This window comes from Theropithecus gelada, chromosome 3, assembly GCF_003255815.1.
Source record: "Theropithecus gelada isolate Dixy chromosome 3, Tgel_1.0, whole genome shotgun sequence".
NCBI classification, from domain to species: domain Eukaryota; kingdom Metazoa; phylum Chordata; class Mammalia; order Primates; family Cercopithecidae; genus Theropithecus; species Theropithecus gelada.
This window is the reverse complement of record NC_037670.1, coordinates 127,501,314-127,523,159: the sequence shown is the minus strand read 5'-3', so window position 1 is coordinate 127,523,159 and position 21,846 is coordinate 127,501,314. Positions and strand designations below refer to the sequence as shown.

Here is a 21,846-nt window from a genome sequence, read left to right as displayed (position 1 = left end):
AAAAAAAAAAAAAAAAAAAAAAAAAAAAAACTGAATGTACTCAGTAGTCAGTCGAAAGGTATCCTTGATCTTTTTTTTTTTCCTTTGAGATGGAGTCTCACTCTGTTGCCCAGGCTGGAGTACAGTGGTGCAATCTCAGCTCACTGCAAGCTCCGCCTCCCAGGTTCATGCCATTCTCCTGCCTCAGCCTCCCGAGTAGCTGGGACTGCAGGCACCCACCACCACGCCTGGCTAATTTTTGTATTTTTAGTAGAGACAGGGTTTCACCTTGTTAGCCAGGATGGTCTTGATCTCCTGACCTCGTGGTCTGCCCACCTCAGCCTCCCAAAGTGCTGGGAACTACAGGTGTGAGCCACCGTGCCCTGCCGATCTTTAAACATAGCCATAAAACCTGGAACTGAGCAAGGGGGAAAAGGATGACCTGTGTGTGGCCACTAACTGTTACCAAACCTGTGCATTTAAGGGCTCAGGAAACTTGCCTGGTTTTCCTTGTACATCATTGGCTGTCCTTTCTTATTCTGTTGCTAGTTCCTCCTCTCCGCTTGTTCTGAACAGTGCGTGCCGTAGGAGTCAGTCTATGGACCTCTTCTCTTCTATAGTTGGTTTCTCCCTTGGGAATCGCATCCAGTCTTATGGCTTCAAATACCACCTATCTGCTGTTCCTCTCTAGCTATTTTTCCTCTATAATCCACATTTATATATCCAACTGTCTCCTTCACATCTCCACTTGGATATCCATTAGGTACCTAGAACTAAAGTCTGAAATTCAACTTCCTCATCTTCCCTCCAGCTTACTTTTCAAACATCTCAGTAAAGGGCGACTCCCATTTGGCAATTACTCAGGGCAAAATCTTGACTCCTCTTTGCCACACACAGGTAAACCTTCAGATTATATTCTCTGGGATCCTCTTTCATTCTGTAGACTGGTTTCTGTATGTGACTAGACTTTTTGAGAATAACAACCCTTCTTCAGCCAAACAATTTGCTGTAGTATTTGGCTACACACACACATACCCACCCACCCACTACTATCTCAAGATTTCTATATTTTTCAAAAATGTTGGTAACATGTAATTCTCTAATACCATCATCTTTGGCACTGATTGGAATTTCATATGGTGAAACCGTGATAAGATTTCATGCAATCCAGTGATGTTCAAAGTAAGATGGCACCAAATTTGACATACATGGTGTTGGCGTGATTTCTGTCCAACCAACTACCTTTCTGTTGACTTATTTCATGACTCAAAACTGTAATAGAAAATGTGATAGACCCATTTGCTAAAGCTTCAATTAAAAGGGCCTTATTTTAACTATGCATATGTTATTTTAGTTTGAACTGTTATTTGAATAATCTCCCAAATATGTGTATAATCTTTTCCTGTTTTTCTTCTTTCTACCTTTGGCCAGCATTACTTAGAGCCTCCAGTGAAGCTGAATGAAGCTCTAGAGAGATACGGACTTAATGCTGAAGATTTTTTTGTCTTGAAGCATGGAGAATCAAGATACCTAAATACTGATGATGAAAACTTTTAATAAATGTGAGCACAGGCACTTTTAATGAAAAAGGCATCATCTGAGTTTAAAAACAAATGAAAAGACTTAGAAATTCATAAATATTGTGATTCTTTTACATTTGGAAACAACTTCTGCAAGTTTATGTTTTATGTTTTGTGTAATAACTTGCTTCCTAATATGATCAGCTCATATACACTATGAGAGGGTTCAGGGGTGGGTCATTTAAATAATGAATTGGCTAATGTGAATTTTAAATCTCCTATCATGATATAAGCACTGCAATGGAAATGTTTTTACTAAAGCATTACACTTTTGTGGTAGTAGAATTTCCTGAGATTGTGAAAAACTGATATTGAAGACTCATTTTGTTTTTTCCATTCTTCAGGACCTTCTGCAAGGTGAGTCAAGCCTGTCTACCCACCTAGATTTTTTTCAGAGGCCTACAAATACAAGTATCTTTCTTATATGCACATTATAATAAATGATGAAATTCAGTCCAACATGCTTATTATAAACAGCAATTCTTGCTCTATCAAGATTAGCTTATATGCCAAATATTAAATATGGCTTATTTCAGTAAGCATAAAAACATAGGGGCTATCATTTTTAAAGACTTGATTTTTTTCTGTTGTGGTAAAAATATATAAATACGTATTTGCCATTTTAAACATTTACCATTTTAACCATTTTTAAGTGTACAGTTCTTTCGCATTAATGCACCCATGACCACCATTCACTTAAGTTTTTGAAAGAGGGAACAGTATATATTTTTTTTCCTAGAGCCTTCAGATGAGAGGAAACAGTGTATTCTGTTGCACATCTACAATTCCCAAAAGACCTCTTACTTTGGGAGGCCAAGGTGGGTGGATCACTTGAACCCAGGAAGTCAACATCAGCCTGGGCAACATGGTGACTTCGTCTCTTGGGGGGGAAAAAAAAAAATTAGCCGGGTGAGGTGGTGTGTACCTGTAGTCACAGGTACTTGGGAGGCTGAGGTGGGAGGATCACTTGAGCCCAGGAGGTAGAGGCTGCAGTGAGCTGTGATTATACCACTGCACTCCAGCCTGGGTGACAAAATGAGACCCTGTCTCGAAAGAAAGCCCTCTTCTTAGCTGAGCAGAGAAGGGAAGGCGTGTGGCTATGAGAATATGATTTATGCCATTTTCTTTTTTTAAATCTAGAAGATCTTCTAAGCACAAATATAGCTACAATGAAGTATTTTACAGATAAAATGTTAATAAATGTTAATAGACCATATACTTTGAATTAAATTTTATGTTTTTAAATTTCTCTACACATTTTCTTTTTCTGGGGTCTCTTAGCTCTAAATATATCAATCAGATGTATAATTTTTTTTTTACATGATTCAGATGTCTTATATTTTTATATTAAATGAACCTTAAGCATGATTCTTTTGGTAAGCCAGTATGAACACCAGTGGTTACAAAAAAAAAAAAAAAAGTCAGTTGACATAAGATTTAGTCCTAATAAGGGCTTTGTATTCACTTGATTATTCTGACCCTTCCTAAGGGAGGGAGTTGGATTAGATACTGCTGGAGGCCCATTCTGTATTCCTAATCCAGTCTCAGCACTTTATTCATACAAAATAATCAAAATAGGTTTTCTACACCAAATGCTACCCAGGCAGTGCTCTATAATTTACACATGTGTATGTGTAGTGCCACACGTTAGCCACTAAATCTGAACTTTTACCCTGCTTTCATCATGGATTTTTTGTGTAACCTGAAACAAGTCACCAATGCTCACTGTGCCTGTTTCCTCATTTGCAACAAGAGGATAATTCCGACCTACCTCTGAAAAATGTGTAGAATAAATGAGTTTTTAAAGCACTTTAGAAATATAAGGGAGAAAATCATTTCTTAAGATATCACTGCCTAATATAGATAGGTATATTTGAAAGCTGAATATAGGTTAATGCTTTTGATAATGTATTGTTCCTGTTGCAAATTTAAGCATCATATATTAGGAGACTAAACACTGAAAACAACTTTATTTCACTGATTTTGTAAATTGGAGTAATAGCCTAAATAAGTGTAAATAATCTTTATCAAAATTTAGTGTTTATCTATAAAGATGCGAATCAGTCAAGGGGAAATGTGTATGCAATGTGTGTATATATAATGTATGCGATTTTGGGGTACTAAAGCACAAAAAAAATCCCCCATAAAATAAACCTTCCTGAAAAGACTGATCATAAACTTTTTCACTCCAAGCAGATGTGAATCAAGATGTTAGGTTTATGGTTAGTTTTGAGGTGTGTTGCCCTAATACTAGCCAACTTTGTAGCCATATTCCTTGCTGCTGCACACCGAATTGAAAATCCATCTCTTACCTCTACTCTATGAAGCAAGCCAGGTATGTCTTGCTTAAGTATTTCTTCTCCATGAATGGCCTTAACATTATTTTGTATTCATATGTACTGTTTAACTGAGGGCCTCAAAGCACTTTAAACTGTTGTGTTCTATTTCCACTCATCTGGCCTGCCTCATTTTTCTAGGCCCTTTCATAAGCTGTAATTTTTTATTACCACTCATGTTCTTTCTACACTGACACTATTCATTAAGAATGTCAAGCTTCATCCCTACTTACAGAAATCTCACCTTACTGAGTGGGTTCCACTTTATTTTTCATTTGTTATCTACATTTTGAAGAGCTTATGTGCAAAGTGAAAACAAATTTTGAAAAATAAGACAAATCTATTCTCTTTTTCAATTCAGTCTAATATGCATTGTAGTGTTGTTTAATCAGTCTTATCCTCTAAGTCAACTTTATTTTCCTCTTTGATTAGTGAGTACCCATACCAATATGTAAGATTTTATTGAAGTTTCCTGCGATAACCGAGGAACACTTTGCTATGCCTCACTGCCCAATAGGGTGGGTCATCAATTAGGAGAAATCCCAAATTATAAAAGCCAACATATGCCGTGACCTACATAGGAAAAGATGTATTTGTGCATCTTCTTTCTGGGTAGTTAAAAATTACTCCCTCTTTTCTCTAGCATTTTGACATTTCAGACTCAATGGTCTGATCTCTAGGGAGCGTGATTATTCAAACTAATGAGAGAGGACAAGACAGTTTTAGAATCCACTGCTGCTAAAGCACATTAAAAACAAATCCTGGTTTTCAATGTATGCACATTTTCATATTTAATTAATATGCGTTCATTAAATAGGGAGGTAAATTTGAAAAAACTGTTACAAAGAAATGTGCCTTTTGGGGAATGCATACTTTTGTTCACGTCTAGCCCACTGGGAATTTTCAGTTTTCACCTTATACTGACCCCTTTTTCTAATGTAAAAATATTCCTTCAAAGTTTGATTTCTGTATCAGGATAACCTTGAGAACACACATATTTCTGTTTGAGGATTTGTGACTTCCTATGGAAACAGTCTTGTATCTATGTATTTACAAATGAAATTTAAAGTATTCTTAAAGCTTTTGCCTTAAATACTGCTTGCATACTGATTTACTTAATGCTACGCATGGCAGGGGTTATAAATTTAAATATAAGACCTGGCTGAATCCCAGATGTATCAATAAATTGTTATAGTAGCTTATGGAATAAAAATACTATTAAAGATAACTTTTCATACATTGTATTTTTAGTCAAGTAAAATATAGATGAAAATTAATAAAGTACTGTCAAGGGAAACAGTATGTATAACCTTGTGAGTGATTTTTTTCCTCTTTATTAAAAAAAGATTTTATAATTTGGGCTCATAGTAAAAAATTCAAACAGTAGAACAGTGTGTATGTAGAAGGCATTCCCCACTCCCACTACAAGAGTTTGGGTATCATTCTAGAAGTGTTTTGTCAATACATAAGCATTTTTCATTTAAACACACACACACACACACGATCCCATATTCTTCTATAATTTGTGTTTTTTAAAAAAACCACCATATTTCATAGATAGCTTTCCACTTAAGCACATTCAGAGTTCCATCATTCTTTTTTTTTGGAGACACTGTTTTGCTCTTGTTGCCCAGGCTGGAGTGCAATGTTGTGATCTCAGCTCACTGCAACCTCTGCCTCCTGGATTCAAGCGATTCTCCTGCCTCAGCCTCCCAAGTAGCTGGGATTAACAGGCATGCGCCACCATGCCCAGCTAATTTTGTATTCTTAGTAGAGACGGGGTTTCTCTATATTGGTCAGGCTAGTCCCAAACTCCTGACCTCAGGTGATCTGCCCGCCTCAGCCTCCCAAAGTGCTGGGATTACAGGCATAAGCCACTGTGCCTGGCCTCCATCATTCTTTTCCAAGACCAGAAAATTTATTTAACCAACTGTCTAAAGATGGACATTGTGATTGATCCCACTATTTTATATATAACTTTCTTTACATATTGAACATTGAAGGGGAGTGGGTGAGTCCTAGGAAACATTCTCTCCTAAAAGTTTACATTTGTCACTGACTAGAAGTGACCAAAATAGATTATACTGACGAGAAAAGACTTTTGAAAGCAGTATGGTCAGGTTGGCAGGTGAGTGGCCTCAAGAACTTAGGATTTCATTGCTACTAAAAGAACAAGCTATGATAGTTCTGAAGCAACGATTTAGTCAAATACTGATGCTGTCTCAGATGAGTAACTGCAAATCACTTCAAAAAGTAGAAGGGTAGCTTAAATGTGAAAAAGGTTACTGCCACTTCATGTAGGGAAAATAACAAGTATTTGCAAATAGCAAAATAAAAAGAAAGAAACGATTTCAGTACAAGCTCTTACACTCACTTGGTATCAAAACAGTCCAAAATAAATCTAGAAGCATGGCAAGTTATAGCTGTGTTAATGATGAAATGCGATATTTACTGTTTAAATTCAGCAGCTGGAAGAATCCCCTTACAAGGAAAATAGAAAATACGTTTACATCCAGACTGCATTACTCTTTGGAAAAATATGACCAATCAGATTTTCGGTATTATTGTTAAAACCTTTTCCTTCACCTCTGCATCATGGTGGTCAACTAAAGCTTTTATTTTCTGGGCACATTCTTCTCCATGTAACAGGAAAAACAGTGAACCTTCAGTGAAAGTAGGCTGCACAGCTAAATGGCCTTCTATTTTGAGGCAGTTATTTATATTCTGAAATAGTGTAAGTACTCGAAGAAGAATCTCCTTTGCTACGTGGCTGTCATAAAGGGAAAGGAATGATGAATCCACCTGAAATAGGAAACAATGAGTATTATTTTGTATTAATAATATATGAAAACATTTTTCACGTATATTTTAACATCTTAAAATTGCATTGAATAACTCACATTTAAAAATTTTTAAATTCGGGCCGGGCGCGGTGGCTCAAGCCTGTAATCCCAGCACTTTGGGAGGCCGAGACGGGTGGATCACGAGGTCAGGAGATCGAGACCATCCTGGCTAACATGGTGAAACCCTGTCTCTACTAAAAATACAAAAAACTAGCCGGGCGTGGTGGCGGGCGCCTGTAGTCCCAGCTACTCGGAGGCTGAGGCGGGAGAATGGCGTGAACCCGGGAGGTGGAGCTTGCAGTGAGCCGAGATCGCGCCACTGCACTCCAGCCTGGGCGACAGAGCGAGACTCCGTCTCAAAAAAAAAAAAAAAAAAAATAAAAAAATTTTTAAATTCACATTTAAAATGTGAATATCTCACATTTTAAAAATTTTGTCATAGAAAATTAACCCAAAATTGCATAACTTAGATGTATAAAACCTTATGTATCCCCACGCTGTATACTAATGGAAAAAAGGGAGTGTTTTAGCTGGAAAAATACAATTTCCTTGTAATTTTAGAGTGTGGTTATTTGGGAAAAACAACCATTTTTCTTTTTTAAGATCTGTCATATGGTTTTCATGGGAACTCATTATTTCATCAAACATTTAGTGCCCATACACTAGAGGGCGCAGAGCTGGGTGGGGAACAGGGATGAGCAGATGAATGTGATGGTTCCTTTTCTACAGGAGTTAAGCTCCATTCTATCCCAGCATTCAGACCACTTATCACAGCTTTTAATTACCTTGTTCACTTGTTATATATTTTTGTTTCTCCACTAGACTGTAAGCTTCATGAGGACATGTACCATGTCATGCTGTGCTCACTGGTGTGTCTCATCTAGAGTCTAGCATATGCTGGGGACTCAGTACTGCTGTTTCAGTGGATACTAAGATACATGTAAACACAAACAGGTCCAGTATAAAAGATGGAATGGCACAATTGTACCCAAAATTGGGTAGAGAAAAAAGTTATAATTTATTGTTGCTAGGGTGAATTTTTAAAAATGTTTTTCAAAAGTAAGTAAAATAGACTCATTGCAAAAAATTTAGGAAATTCATATATACAAAATGAATTTAAAAAATTCTTTAATACTGCTCCTCAGAAAGAATCCCTGTTAACATTTTAGGTTAAATCTTTCCAGATCTGTCTGCTCAAATTTATATATGTATATATTTACAAAATAAACATATAAGCTATTTACTTGGGCATGAAGAAGTCCTTCTGTCATGGCTGGATTTTCAGACAAATTCAAAAGCAGTTTCAAAACTTGCACCTGAAAGAAGATGATACTGGCTTATCTCAGAGTGGCAAGCATGAATTTTCTCTCTCAGGCATGCTTTCTCTCACCATGTCTTCCAGGCCTGGCTCAAATTCTCTCTACTCCAGGAAACCTTCTCTATTCATTCTACTTTAAACGTCTCACTGTGAACTCTTATAACACTTGGCACCACTCTTAGAGAACCTATCACAGAGCAGTGTTATTTAACCCTCACTTTTCCAATTACACCGTTAGGGAGATACAGAGTATACTGCAAATGTCCTACACCTCTTAGAGAACCTATCAGAGATAGAGGTTTTCTATCACAGTGTTATTTAAACCTATTTTTTCCCAATTATAATGTTAGGGAGATAGAATATTGCAAATGTCTTCACAATCTACCCCCAACTCACATGCACATCCGAACAGATGGTAAGCTTAACATCTGTTAAATACACGATCTTTATTATGATTACTGTTAAGTGAAGTATGGCCAGGCATGGTGGTGTCGACACGGCCTGTAGTCCTAGGTACTTGGGAAGCTCAGGTGGGAGGATCGCTTGAGCTTTCCCACCTTAATGATGTTCAAGTTCAAGGATGTTCAAATTCAAGCTATGATTGTGCCTGTGAACAGCCACTGCACGCCAGCCTGGGCAACATAGTGAGACCCTGAGACCCCATCTTCACCCCCCACAAAAAAGAAAGAAAGAAATACAATCTTTAAAACAACAACAAAAAAAATCTCTCAAAGCTCATTTCTACTTAAAGTATTAAAATTCTGGAACTGTTTGGTTACCAAGACTAAATAAATAACAATATGGCCCCTTTTAGTAAGCTACTATGAATCTTTGAGGCTATCTTTTAATGTGAAAGTGTTTTACAATCATATAAAAAAGCACAGTGATAAAAACTGATTGATGGGTTGATTGATTGAGATGGGGTCTCACTATATTGCTGAGGCTGGTCTTGAACTTCTGGCCTCAAGGAATCCTCTCACTTTGGTCTCCCAGAGTAACTAGGATTATAGGCATGAGCCACCATGCCCAGCAATGATATAAATAATAAGCAAATAAATGTTATTTAATGGCTGACTAGCTAAAATATCAGCATTCTTATCACTTATAACTGAAAAGTCAGTAATAAGAAGACTCAAATAGAACGCCTCTTTTTAAAAACAAAGGCCATGTGAAACCATACTTTCCACAAGATACCTGGAACTAAAACAAGGAGCATAGAGCGGGGGTACTAACTCAGGGAAATGTGACAAATGTGCTCTTCACTAGAGCTGGGAAGGAACCTGGATATTATTTTGCAAAAATTTTTTATTACAAAGGCAACAGATGTTTACCATAGCAGTTTAAAAAAAAATAGAAAAGCAAAAAGAAAAAGAAAATTTACCCATATTTACAAAACTAGAAATGATCACGGTTAAGTTTTGGTATTTTTGGCCAGGGGTGGTGGTGCATGCTTGCATTCCCAGCACTTTGGGAGGCCAAGGTGGGCAGATAACTTCAGCTCAGGAGTTCAAGAGCAACGTGGGCAACATGGCAAAACCTTGTCTCTACAAAAAATACAAAAATCAGCCAGGCGTGGTAGCATGTGACTGAAGTCCCAGTTATTCGGGAGGCTGAGGTAGGAGGATTGCTTGAGCCTGGGAGCTCAAGGCCGCAGTGAGCAGAGATCATGCCACTGCAATCTAGCCTGGGCAATAGAGTGAGATTCTGTGTCAAAAAAGAGAAAAGTTTTGGTATTTTCTTTTTGATCTTTATGCATATATCCTGTGTACTCACAATTCCTTTGATCATGTTGTAGATACTAATTTATTTGAGGATAACATAATACTTTGCTTAATTTTACTGTTTTTATCAAATATTTTTTTATTTTTAGAAAATTACTACTTGGTCATAACAAAAATTTTAAGTAATGAAAAAGAGAACAAGGTAAAAACAAAAGCCACCATGCTATTGGCCCCTTCCAATCCTCAGCAGTGACCACTGGTAACATTTCTTGAATATGCAGAGATTGTCTTTTTCAAACAGATGGTCTTAATAAATTAAGGTCTCTGGGAGTGAAAGAGTAAAGGAGACTTCTGACCCTTCTTTAGTGCACTCCGTGGAGGTCACTATCAGATCTCATCTGGCCTGACTCGCTGTCAGCAACACTAGGAATAAGTGTTAGAAAAAAAAAAAACAAAACACCTGGTTCCAATGTCAATGAAGTTTCAATTAGAAAAATAGGAAGAAGAAGTATGAAATAGGATGGTTCTGAACTTATGAAATAAGCCTGGATGAAGTCAAAATCTGAGACCCACTAATAGTCAATGAAGGCAGGTATACAACCAGGGAATAGCAACAGCAATAGCTATTTGGTACCCTGTATTAAAATCTGATGTTGCTACTCTTTGTAGAAAGGAGTTAAATATGAGAAATATATATATATATACACACTTAGAGTACAACTACAGATTAAACAAATATATGGATTTTGATTTGAAACCATATTGACATGTTTTTTTTTTTCCTCATCACATGCACCATCTTGTGGTGACACTAGGACATTTTAAACCATTAGTTTCGTTTTCATTGCGGATGTAACAAGCACACAGTTTATGTTAATCCTCCGCTATCTGCATTTGGTTATCAATCAGTGGCGTACCCAAAAGGTTATCACAGTACAGTGAGATCCCTGACTTAAGCAAAGTAAGATATTTTAAAATTCATTTTAGTGGTTATTTACTAAGAAAATACCTAAATCAGACATACTTTCCCACTAACAAATGGATGATTATCCAAAAGTTTATTTGCAAGTTAGAACTTTAAACTCAATTTTTATGGAAAATCAATGTTGTAATTGGTGACTATGTTCCAAGGCAGACCAAGAAAGCAAATTTTCTATCCTAGAAATACTGAACTAGCAATGTAATGGAAAAACACAACACAACAAAACAAAAATAGAACATACTATTGTGGTGTGGGTCATCTTTTAAAAAGTCAAAAAATACATGAAAATGCAGACGATGTCTGAGACAGATATATACAGCCCCAAGGCCAGACTCGCCTGGCTGAACTCAGCCTGACTCTGAACTCAGAGTTCCTCCTGAGGTTCTGGGTAAAGCAGCTGCAGAGTCAGGCAGAGGAGAGATTTCTCCTACAGAGGCAACAACATAAGAGTAAAGAGGGAAGGAGTTTCCACAGGGGTTCAGGGGCTGTAAGTTATCTTGCTCCACTGGAGACAGAGATGTTGATGCATGTTGGAAACTGCCCGGGAATGGTGCAATATTGCTGTACGACTCTTACATTTAATTTTCAATACCTTTGGTACATCTTGGACCAGATCCAAACAAGTTTGGCTATTGGAAAAGAGAAAAGTCCACGTACAAACACCTTGGAAACATAAAAGCAAGACTACAGTAAAACTCTCCTGTAACATCTTGATAACCTCAAAAATAACTGCAGTGATGTTGAATATTTGGAGTATGGCTTCACATTTGGTCTTTCTAAAATGCTTATGCATTTGTCTCTCAACTGTTCCAGAGAACACAGAACAACATGGTAAAAAGCCTTGATGAACAATCAACCCAACTTATCAGAACTTTTAATTAGCCTACAATCTATTTTTATGCTACTTTTTCTTGAAAAATGGCAATTGATAAGAATGCACGCTAATATGAGAGATTTACTCAAGAACCTTTTTATAGGGCATCTCCTAAGGTCCTACTTAATTCAGCTCAATATCTGTTGCCTCTTATATCAACCTAACTGGACAGAGTGAAGCACTGAGACATCTTTCATTCATTCAATTCACTTCATTTACTACAACTTAAAGGTTGTTTTAGAAATATTTTTTCAACAAATAACTGAATCAAAAAAATGATTTGTTAACCCCAAGGTAAGTAAAATATTCAACTAACCACTACTATTATTCAAAGACTCCTTTTAATCACAATGTTCCTATATTTGGTGGGGGGAAAGCTAGCTTCTGAGAAAACCAAATGAACATGAACCTGCTGATAAGTGAAACAACAGATGATCTTCACAAGTTAATTTCGCAATGGAGTATTTGGGACTAAATATACTTTCTTGGGCCCATGTGAGTTTTTAATAAATCTTCCTCTTCTTTGAGGCACATTAACTTAAGATAGGTGGCCTGCAAATACGATTTCAATGTTAATAAGCTTGACACAATAGCTCTTCATACCTTCGTGTTTCCATTTCCAGTAAGTAATACCTGGAACAGGTCTGTAATGTAATTGTGAAGCATGTGCTGGTGGTCATTGGTAACAGTCATGTTTGTCAACAATCTCAGTCCGGCCAGCTGCACAGCAGAGTTCAGAGGACCAGAGAAGACATCCTCACAGACTTGATTGATGTATATCTGAAAGCAGGGGAGGAATATGAGCATCTTAGAATCTCCAAAATTTTTCTACTGAACAGTCACTTTTCTGCACAGTGGAGTAAGGCTACTGCTCAGGATGGAACTGACTCCTCAAAAAATATGACATTTCTATCTGACCCTCAAATGTTGTTGACTTTTTAAAAGCTTCCTTTGGTAATTCCAGGCACAGTGCTTAGCATTTTACAAATACTCCTCACTTAATCCTGAAGACAACTCTAATGAGGTGGGTGTTACACCATTACAGCTTTCTTGCAGACAAGGACTTTTAAGTCTTTGAGGAGCTCGGGTCCCCTGCGCAATGTCAGACAGCAGGTGGGGATGCAATAGCCAAGCCCAGAGATCATGCTCTTAACAGCAGTGGCCTCTCCCTGGCTGGAGGCCTCCCAGCTTAGTCCACCTTTCTGTTTCAACTGGTCTGTGCACACTAGGATCAGGGAAGATGAGAGGCCATTTTGTGTCACGGTAAGTACCTTAGCAGTAGTGTCTAGAGAGCTACATCATTTCTGAAGTAAAGAATGGGAGGATAATGTGAAACAGAATCTTTCCCTAGAATTAATCCTATCAAAAGTAAGCAGAACAAAATTATACTTGGCCTAAGGTTCTTATTTACCTAGGTGTGTGTATATATATATGTAATTCACCCCTTCATAATATTGTTAACTATCACTGGCAAAAAGTAATGCAATGCTGTAGTACTCCTGTATCATATATCACAGAACTAAACTCAGTGTGATGGAAACTTTTCTGAAACTCTATTTTCTGTGTCTGGCCATGAGCTTTCTTTTTTTCGGGGGGACAGGGTCTCACTGCCGCACAGGCTGCAGTGGCACAAACTCCGCTCACTACAGCCTTGACCTCCCAGGCTCAAGTGATCCTCCTGCCTCAGTCTCCAGAGTAGCTGGGACTACAGGCGTGAGCCACCATGCCCAGCTAATTTTTGTATTCTTTGTAGATACAGGGTTTCACCATGTTGCCCAGGCTGGTCTCAAACTGTTGAGCTCAAGCAATCCACCTGCCTCAGCCTCCCAAAGTGCTGGGATTACAGGTGTGCACCACCATGTCTAGCCTGGCCATGAGATTTCTAGCTTAGAAAAATGATGTTTTACAGATAACTGCTATTCACGTAAGCAAATCTGAACTCCACCAAAAGTTCTAACTGCTAAGAAAATTTTCCTAATTTGAAGTGGTAAGAAGTTACCAATTGTCCCATAAACAATTATTAATTTTTTAAAAACCCCAAATGTATCCATGTTACCATAGAAACTAAATGGCAGTAAAGCAAAGAGAGATTAAACTTTTAATCTGGTTTCAAGATCTAAATTACATTTATTTTTAGAGACAGGATCTCACTCTGTCACCCAGGCTGAAGTGCAGTGGTATGATAACAGCTCACTGCAGCCTCAAATTCCCCTGTCTCAGTCTCCTGAGTAGCTGGGACTACAGGTGCATGCCACTATGCCCAGCTAATAAATTTTTTTTTTTTTTTTTTTTTTTTTTTTTTTAGAAATAGGGTCCCACCTAGCCTGGCCAACATGGTGAAACCCCGTATCTATTAAAAATACAAAAAATTACAGGCATGGTGGTGGGCACCTGTAATCCCAGCTACTCAGAAGGCTGAGGCAGGTTGCTTGAACCCAGGAGGCAGGGGTTGTAGTGAGCTGAGGTTGCACCACTGCACTCCAGCATGGGCAACATGAGCGAGACTCCCAAAACAAATAAATGGGGTCTATGTTGCCCAGACTGGTCTTGAACTCCTGGCCTCCAGCAATCTCCTGTTTTGGCTCCCAAAGTGTTGGGATTACAGGTGTGAGCCACCACACCTGGCTGTCATTTACATGTGAAAGTCAACTGGTTCTCTTGGGTTACAATTTAATTATACATCCATCCTTTAAAAACAGGGCATTTATTTAGCTCTTTATAAATCATATATTTCTGTAAGAAGCTGATGTCTTTCAAAGCATTTCCTAAAATGTGTGGACTGTTTACAACCTTATTATATCTGAATCTTCTGACCATTTCAATTCTAATAACAAGTTTACCAAAGGGACAGCTTAGTTATTCCTGTAGCTGTGTCCACCTCATCTTGTTCTGTGCTCTTGGAATTCTCTCCTTCCCCAATTCTACCTGTAGAGTAACATTCTCAAGAGCCAGGTCAGACTCCACCTCTTACAGAAACTTTTGGATCAAATCTCTCCTTTCTATGTACTCAATAATGTTTTACTTACATTTTTCCTTAAAGGACTTCATTATGTTCTGCCTTGACTTACAATTATTTAAGAACTTGCCTTATCCTTCCTTCCATCTTTCTTAGAACAAGAGTTGCGTCATGCTCATTTGCACCACAAAGCAGGAGTTTGATAAATATTGAATTGAAATAACATAATTTCCTAATATTGCATTTTTCTGCTGACATTATCTGACCCTGACCTGGTTCCTTTAGCACCCTTAGATTAAACTGAACCCCAACTCCAAAAGTCTTGCTGGCTGCAAAAGTTAGAAGCAGCCTGGCCACCCTCCTTCAGTGGCATATGAAGAAGCCCTTGCAGATTTTGATTCCCACTCTAGAGCTTTTATCTAGATGACCACAGCAACTGAACAGAAGCTGATGAGAGCTGTTAGAGTGTTTGAATTTGGTAGACCAGAAGTCCTGAAACTCAGTCAGATGTTGCAGTACCAATTCCAAAAGACCATTAGGTGTAATCAAGGTTCATGCATGTGGTGTCAACCCTGTGGAGACATATATTTACTATGGGATTTATAATAGAAAACCACCTTATTCTATACTGCTGGCTCAGATGTAACTGGGGTAATGGAAGCTGTTGGAGGGAATGCATCTACTTTCAAGAAAAGTGACAGTTTTCACTACCGGCACAATCTCTGGGAGCCATGTGGAGTATGCTCCTGTAGCAGGTCACACTGTTTACAAACTGCCTGAAAAACTGGACTTTTAAACAAAATGCTGCCATTGGTATCCCATATGTTACTGCATATAGAGCTCTGATTCACAGTGTCTGTATGAAATCTGGAGACTGGGTTCTGGTTCATGGGGCTAGTGGAGTTGCTGGAGTAGCAACATGCCGAATGGTTAGAGTTTATGCCTTAAAGGTTTGGGCCCAGTTGGTATTGAGAGGGACAAAATACTTTTGCAAAATGGAGCCCACAAAGTGTTTAATTACGAAGAAGTTAATTATGTTGATAAAATTAAGAAATGTGTGGTAAGAAAGGAACTGATGTGATTATTGAAATAATAGCTAATATAAATCTTAGTAAAGCTGTGAATTGTTTGTCATATGGAAGATGAGTAATAGGTGTTGGCAACAGTGGTACTATTGAAATAAACCCACGGGACACTATGGCAAAAAAGTCTAGTAAAATTGTTGTTACTCTATTTTTCCCCAACCAAGGAGGAATCTCAGCAATTTGCAGCAGCCTATCAAGCTGGAATGGAAATTGGTTGGCTGAAACTTGTAATAGGTTCTCACTATATGTTGGAGAGGCCGCCCAGGCTCACAAAAATATCTCTTACGGCAATGGGGCTACTGTAAAAATGATTCTTCTCTTTTGATGATTAATTCTTTCATGGATTTCAGAGGTTGTCTTTTGCCCAGTTTTACTTACACAATCTTTTGTTTAATTAACATTCATTTGATCCAGTGAGTTTCTTATGTGAAAAAAGTAAGATTTTCCTTTGGAGAACTGAGGAAGTACAGTAAAATTTATTTTATGGCTGGCAATATATTTTTTACCTTCTATTTCAAATCAAGAAATCTTCATAGTACAAAAGAGCACGCTAGTGGTTTTTTGGCATTGGGGTGCATTCCAGAAATTCTTAACTGATACTTGATTAATTCTATACCTTTGATTAAAACATAATAATTCAAAATAAGGTTCTCAGTTTCCAAGGACGTCCAATCCTACTTACCTTTATAAAGGTTCTTTTGTATCTGATTAGCCATAACTGTATTGGACTCTAAAGATTTTCTGGACTAAAAAAAAACCCCTGTTCCAAACTAATCTCATCTGGATCTTTAAGTCTTGTGGAAGGGCAAGAATATATAATTTCCAGGGCACTTTGCTAGTTTTCCAATATTTTCCCAAATATTAGAATATCCACTTCATTGGATATTCTAATTGATTGTCAATGACACCATATATTCTGTGAGGACAGCAACCTTATCTTTCGTATGACACTTGGTACATAGTCTCCAAACTGGTAATACTTCTTGACTGATCAGATTTTCAAAGTAGATTTAGAGTTACCTGTTTGTGTGATGGGGGTCATATATTTTTATTGAAATTAATAAGCTTACCAATTTGACACATTAAGAATGGTCTGCTTTTGCTTCATAGCATAGTAATCTGTAATTCTGTAGAAAATTAAATTTTCTAGTCTATATAGTACTTGCCTCTCATTACTTCTGCATAGCTCCTCACAGTTACTGCCTAACAGTGTTCTGGGCTGGAAGTTTTTATCTAAACTAAATACAGAGATTAACTCTTACAAATCTTGCCATCAATAGTATGTCCAAGGAAATAAAGTTTGGTTATTTGTTGTTTTTTTCTTCATATGAGCACATCCTCCTGTCTCTTGTTTTGTGATTGTCTTGACCTGATTTGTTCTGTTGAATGACAATTTCTGGTTTGAACGTGGGAGTCCTGTTTCAGTAATGAACAGAAAACTGCTCTTTTCTATGACTGAGGGGTATCACTGGGTTCTGGCTATATATGCCATGGCTGAAGTGTTTTAACTGTTAGCATTTACCAAATTAACTATTTTTTTTAACAGGTTAACTGCCTTATAAATAACATTTTTGATAAAAGCATTAAAGCAATGTCAGTAACGCAGGTTAGCATGTGAATCCCAAAATGAAGGATTTCTCCCCATACAATGACATAAAGGAACAGTTATTCTGTAAAAGTCAGTTTAATCTATTTGCACATTTGCCTCATCCACTGAAAGAGCTAAAGCATACAGTGACTTAACGTTTTCCAATACACTCATATAGTACACTTAATTTCAAAGGCAAAACTAGCCAAACTATATGCATTAACAACCATATTTATGAATATGTAGCACTGGATATGCTCTCTGAATGAATGTCTTGTAATACTAGTTCTAGTTCTAGTTGGCACGAAGTCTTGTCCCAACTTTCAGCCAACTACATTCACTATTTGGTTGGTGCCTATAGCCTTAAGGCTATTACTGTCACCAGTGCCTGTGCCTGATGTAAAGTAGAGGATAACCTGTAGAATAAACAAGCATTATTTTACTGAAACAAAAGTTATTGTACCTCTTATTGGCCAGTTCAGGTCCCTCCCTCTTTTGTCTTATTCTCCATTCCTCTAAAGGTAATCCTTGGCTGTAAAATTACAAAGGATAGTCTACTGAAGTTTCATTACTCATCTTTTTGTTATTTTTTCTTTCATTTATAGAAAACCTTATATATTTGGGATTTTCAGTCAACTTACCTTTATCTTGATTTGATTTTCAACATTCACACTCAGGTTATTTAGTGCATTTAAAGCTTTCTCTTTAATACTCTGGTTGGAATGGTTGATTTTGTTTCCAACAATTGGAATACCACCCAATTCACGAATAATAGCCTATGAGGGAAAAACAAAACAAAACAAAACAGGACTGGGACTTCAGTACGCATCTCCGTTCACTGAATTCTTCGCATCCACAAATACAATTAAAAATTAATGGCTTTTTGGAAATATCTTTCCCATATACAAATATTTAATTCAGATTTTTAAAAAATCTCACTACCCATACTTTTATAGGTAAAGAAAATCCATTGAAAACAAAATTAAGATATATAATTACTTAAACTACAGTGTTGAGAAATACAATAAAAATTTACAGAGGTACTATAGCGATCTTGAAGCAACTTACAAATAAAATTATTTTTCTTTGAGATGAGTTATATGACTTCTCCATTATAGGCAAAACTGGAAAAGTGTTACAATTTAGAATACTAAAGTTAGTGTTTTAATTTAGAATACTACAGTAGTGTTTTGCTAACATGTATTATTTGAAACACTAATCCCTCAAAATGTTAAGAGATGTTCCATAAAAATAAGGGGGGGGGTTTCCCATGGTTATATAAGTTTAGGAAAATCTAAGTATAACAAGAGTAAGCATGTTTAATATGTTCATGTGCATTGGGAATCTTGAAGAGGTGTGTGTTGATGATAGTATGTCTATGAACTATACACAAAAAGAGGGTCATTTTTCACCAGTGGAAATGGTGGGAACACACTGATATCTTGCAGAATCAGATTCCACACAGTTTGAAAAATGGTACCCAGGGCCAGGCGCGGTGGCTCACACCTGTAATCCCAGCACTTTGGGAGGCTGAGGTGAGCGGATCACTTGAGGTCAGGAAGTCGAGACCAGCCTGGCCAACATGGTGAAATCCCATCTCCACTAGAGATACAAAAATTAGCCAGGCGTGGTGGCTGGTACCTGTAATCCCACTACTGGGGCGGTTAAGGCAGGAGAATTGCTTGAACCTGGGAGGAGGTTACAGTGAGCCAAGACTGCGCCACTGCAATCTAGCCCGGGCAACAGAGTGAGACACTGCCACAAAAAAAAGAAAAAAAAAAAAAGAAGAGAAATGGTACCCAAATATTCAGAGGAAAAATAATCTGGGAGTTCTTATAGGTAGTTGCAATAATATGTTACCATGTACCTTTGTCTAAACATTGAAAGAAATAAACTGCTTTAATTCTTGTAAGAAAAACATGCTAAAAATGATTCTTGTCAAGTCAAGACATGCTATTCTAGCAGGAAAAAAGAAAAAGATTGCCATCATCTATCTACTTTTTACAAATAGCTCAATACTCCATTTTACCGTTAAGGGTGATCTTAGCATTAAAAGAGAAATAAACTTTCCCTTTACAATTTCAAGTTCTTTTAAAGGACTTGCAGTTACTAGAAAGGTTTTTTTTTTTTTTTTTTAACTGTACTGTTAAAGCAGATTAAGGTACTACAATTGATGGTGAGGGCACTGACCCCTGCTCCTCAAGAAAGTACTTCTTCTCCAGTGGGTACTGGCCTACTCTGACTGCAACTTATTTTAGAGGAATACAAAATTATGCCATCAGAAATACTCCTTTAAAGGTAGGCTAACACATTAATCACTAGCTATTGTTTTTGCTTGTCTAGTGGCCCTCTTTCCACGGGGGCAGATGTGGCATCTCCTTTGTTCCACACAATCCCTGCTGGGATTGTTGTTCACTTGTATTCACAGCCATCCCTGCTACTTAGCTGTAGGCTGCTCATGTGAACCAGGCTTCATAAACATGGGCGATGGTCCCTTGATTGATCCAGAGATTGCCCCAGAGACTGATCCAAAGACCACTGGATCCTAGAAGAACAACTGTACCTTTTGGATCATGAGCTACAGAGATGAAGGCTTAGAGAGGCTAGTGGCTTTCTTTCAACCCTTGTGAAGAAAACCACTTTGTGGCCAGAAAGATAAAGACCAATACATAAAATTGAGTGGCCATAAGCAAAGCCAAGAGGTAGAGAAAGAGAGAACTCTGGTAACTCTTTCTGCGACCTTGAACTGGACTCAGTTGTATCTGAAATCTGCTATTCTTTGCTGTTTAAGTTAGCTGAGCTCAATATTTTCCCTTTAAAGCTTAAAATAATTTAAGGTGAATTCTGTCATTTATAACTGAAAGAGTAGGTAATACACAAAGATTCTCTACCTCTCTATACATCTATAGAGCTTTACAGTAAACCTTCCCATTCTGGAGAAAGCTGGGCTAAAAATACAATAAATTCAAAATAATTTTGTACTTATGACAATGTTAACAAAGGGCATTAGCTGAAAACAATTACAATTTTTTTTTTTAAACTATTTTCTCATGCTGGACGGTTGTCAGAAAGAGTAGGAAGAAGGACATGTTCAAATTAAGCTCTTTAGTCTTAGTTTTAAGTCTCCATTTGCAGGAGCCATTTACATTGATTAGTGGTTATCAGAGTGTGCTCCAGGGACCACCTGCATCAGAATCATACTCAGACCTATATATAATTTAAAGTATGTACTTAAATGTTAGATGCATTTATTGTTTTACTGAAGTCCTGCTAAATTTTAAATAATTTAGAAGGCCATGAAATGCTAAACGTTCATTAGCTATACTTATGAATGTGATGCCAGTGACCAACTTCATAGGGATCTACAATCACATTAATAATCATATTATTATTAGGCTGTGTTTTTCAGAAGTAAACATGTTTTAAGTATAAGTAGCCACATTGCACAGATGAGAAAATGGAAGCTCTGAGAGGTTAAGTAATTTATTCAGGGTCACAATTACTACTAGTGTGTAAGAATGGAAAGAGCTTGCTTGCTGAGTTGAGGTACTTACTTGGTTAACTGAAAAGGCTGCATTGTTACCCAAAGTAATCAAAGCTCTTTCAATAATTACAGGATCCTCAGTCGACTCCAGCAGGTAAAGGAGTTTCTGAAGTTGTGCAGCATTTAGAACATCATCATATGAACCATCAGTTAAGTCTTCTGCATAAGAAGAAAGTTATTTCAAGTTAATCTAAAATCAATATGAGATTTTTTTTTTTTTTGAGACAGAGTCTTGCTCTGTTGCCCAGGCTGGGGTGCAGTGGCCGGATCTCAGCTCACTGCAAGCTCCGCCTCCCGCGTTTACGCCATTCTCCTGCCTCAGCCTCCCGAGTAGCTGGGACTACAGGCGCCCGCCACCTCGCCCGGCTAGTTTTTTGTATTTTTTAGTAGAGATGGGGTCTCACCGTGTTAGCCAGGATGGTCTCGATCTCCTGACCTCGTGATCCACCCGTCTCGGCCTCCCAAAGTGCTGGGATTACAGGCTTGAGCCACCGCGCCCGGCCCCGAGATTATTTTTGAGACAGGCTCTCACTCTGTCACCCAGGCTGGAGTGCGGTGGCACGATCATGACTCACTACAACCTTGATTTCCTGGGCTCAAGTGGTCTTCCTGCCTTAGCTTCCCAAGTAGGTAGGACCTGTGGTCCTAGCACATGCACCACGTCTGGTTAATGTCTAAAATTTTTTGTACAGATGGGGTCTCACTATGTTGCCCAGGCTGGTCTCAAACTTCTAATCTCAAGCAGTCCTCCTGCCTTGGCCTCCCAAAGTGGTGGGATAACAGTATGAGCCACTATGCCCAGTCTGTTTTTTTAAATTTTAAAAACAGTATCGAATACCTACTTGTAATGGCAGGCACAGTATCAAGCACTTTACATCCTTAGGAAGAAGATACTGTACTACTCTCAATTTACAGCTGGGAAATGTAGGCTTATAGATACCAAGAAATTAGCCAATGGTCACTTGGCATATGGCTGTTAGTAAGACACTTCATGCAAACACTATATACCTCAAATGCTGATAATATTTTCTGTTTCTCCT

At 37.8% G+C, this 21,846-nt stretch overlaps 2 protein-coding genes and 1 pseudogene across 10 annotated transcripts in view; 2 read left to right on the top strand and 1 right to left on the bottom strand.

The window, feature by feature from the left end:
• NAPEPLD (N-acyl phosphatidylethanolamine phospholipase D) overlaps positions 1-5,192 on the top strand; it is a 49,332-nt gene extending 44,140 nt beyond the window's left edge. For 2 of the 4 annotated variants that reach the window (XM_025378211.1, XM_025378213.1), the window contains exons 5-6: positions 1,411-1,541; positions 1,843-5,192. In XM_025378211.1, the coding sequence (XP_025233996.1) occupies positions 1,411-1,536 (126 nt within the window). In that variant the 3' untranslated portion in view covers positions 1,537-1,541; positions 1,843-5,192. Of the gene's footprint in view, positions 1-1,410 lie in introns of all 4 variants that reach the window. The other 2 variants (XM_025378210.1, XM_025378212.1) reach the window with 1 other exon arrangement.
• Positions 2,074-21,846, bottom strand: part of ARMC10 (armadillo repeat containing 10) — a 28,069-nt gene continuing 8,296 nt past the window's right edge. For 2 of the 6 annotated variants that reach the window (XM_025378220.1, XM_025378219.1), the window contains 5 exons: positions 20,817-20,965; positions 17,904-18,038; positions 12,237-12,413; positions 7,983-8,054; positions 2,074-6,697 (listed from right to left, as the gene is read on the bottom strand). In XM_025378220.1, the coding sequence (XP_025234005.1) occupies positions 6,443-6,697; positions 7,983-8,054; positions 12,237-12,413; positions 17,904-18,038; positions 20,817-20,965 (788 nt within the window). In that variant the 3' untranslated portion in view covers positions 2,074-6,442. The remainder of the gene's footprint in view (positions 6,698-7,982; positions 8,055-12,236; positions 12,414-17,903; positions 18,039-20,816; positions 20,966-21,846) is intronic. The other 4 variants (XM_025378224.1, XM_025378223.1, XM_025378222.1 and 1 more) reach the window with 3 other exon arrangements.
• On the top strand, positions 15,013-15,999 carry LOC112620552 (annotated as a pseudogene).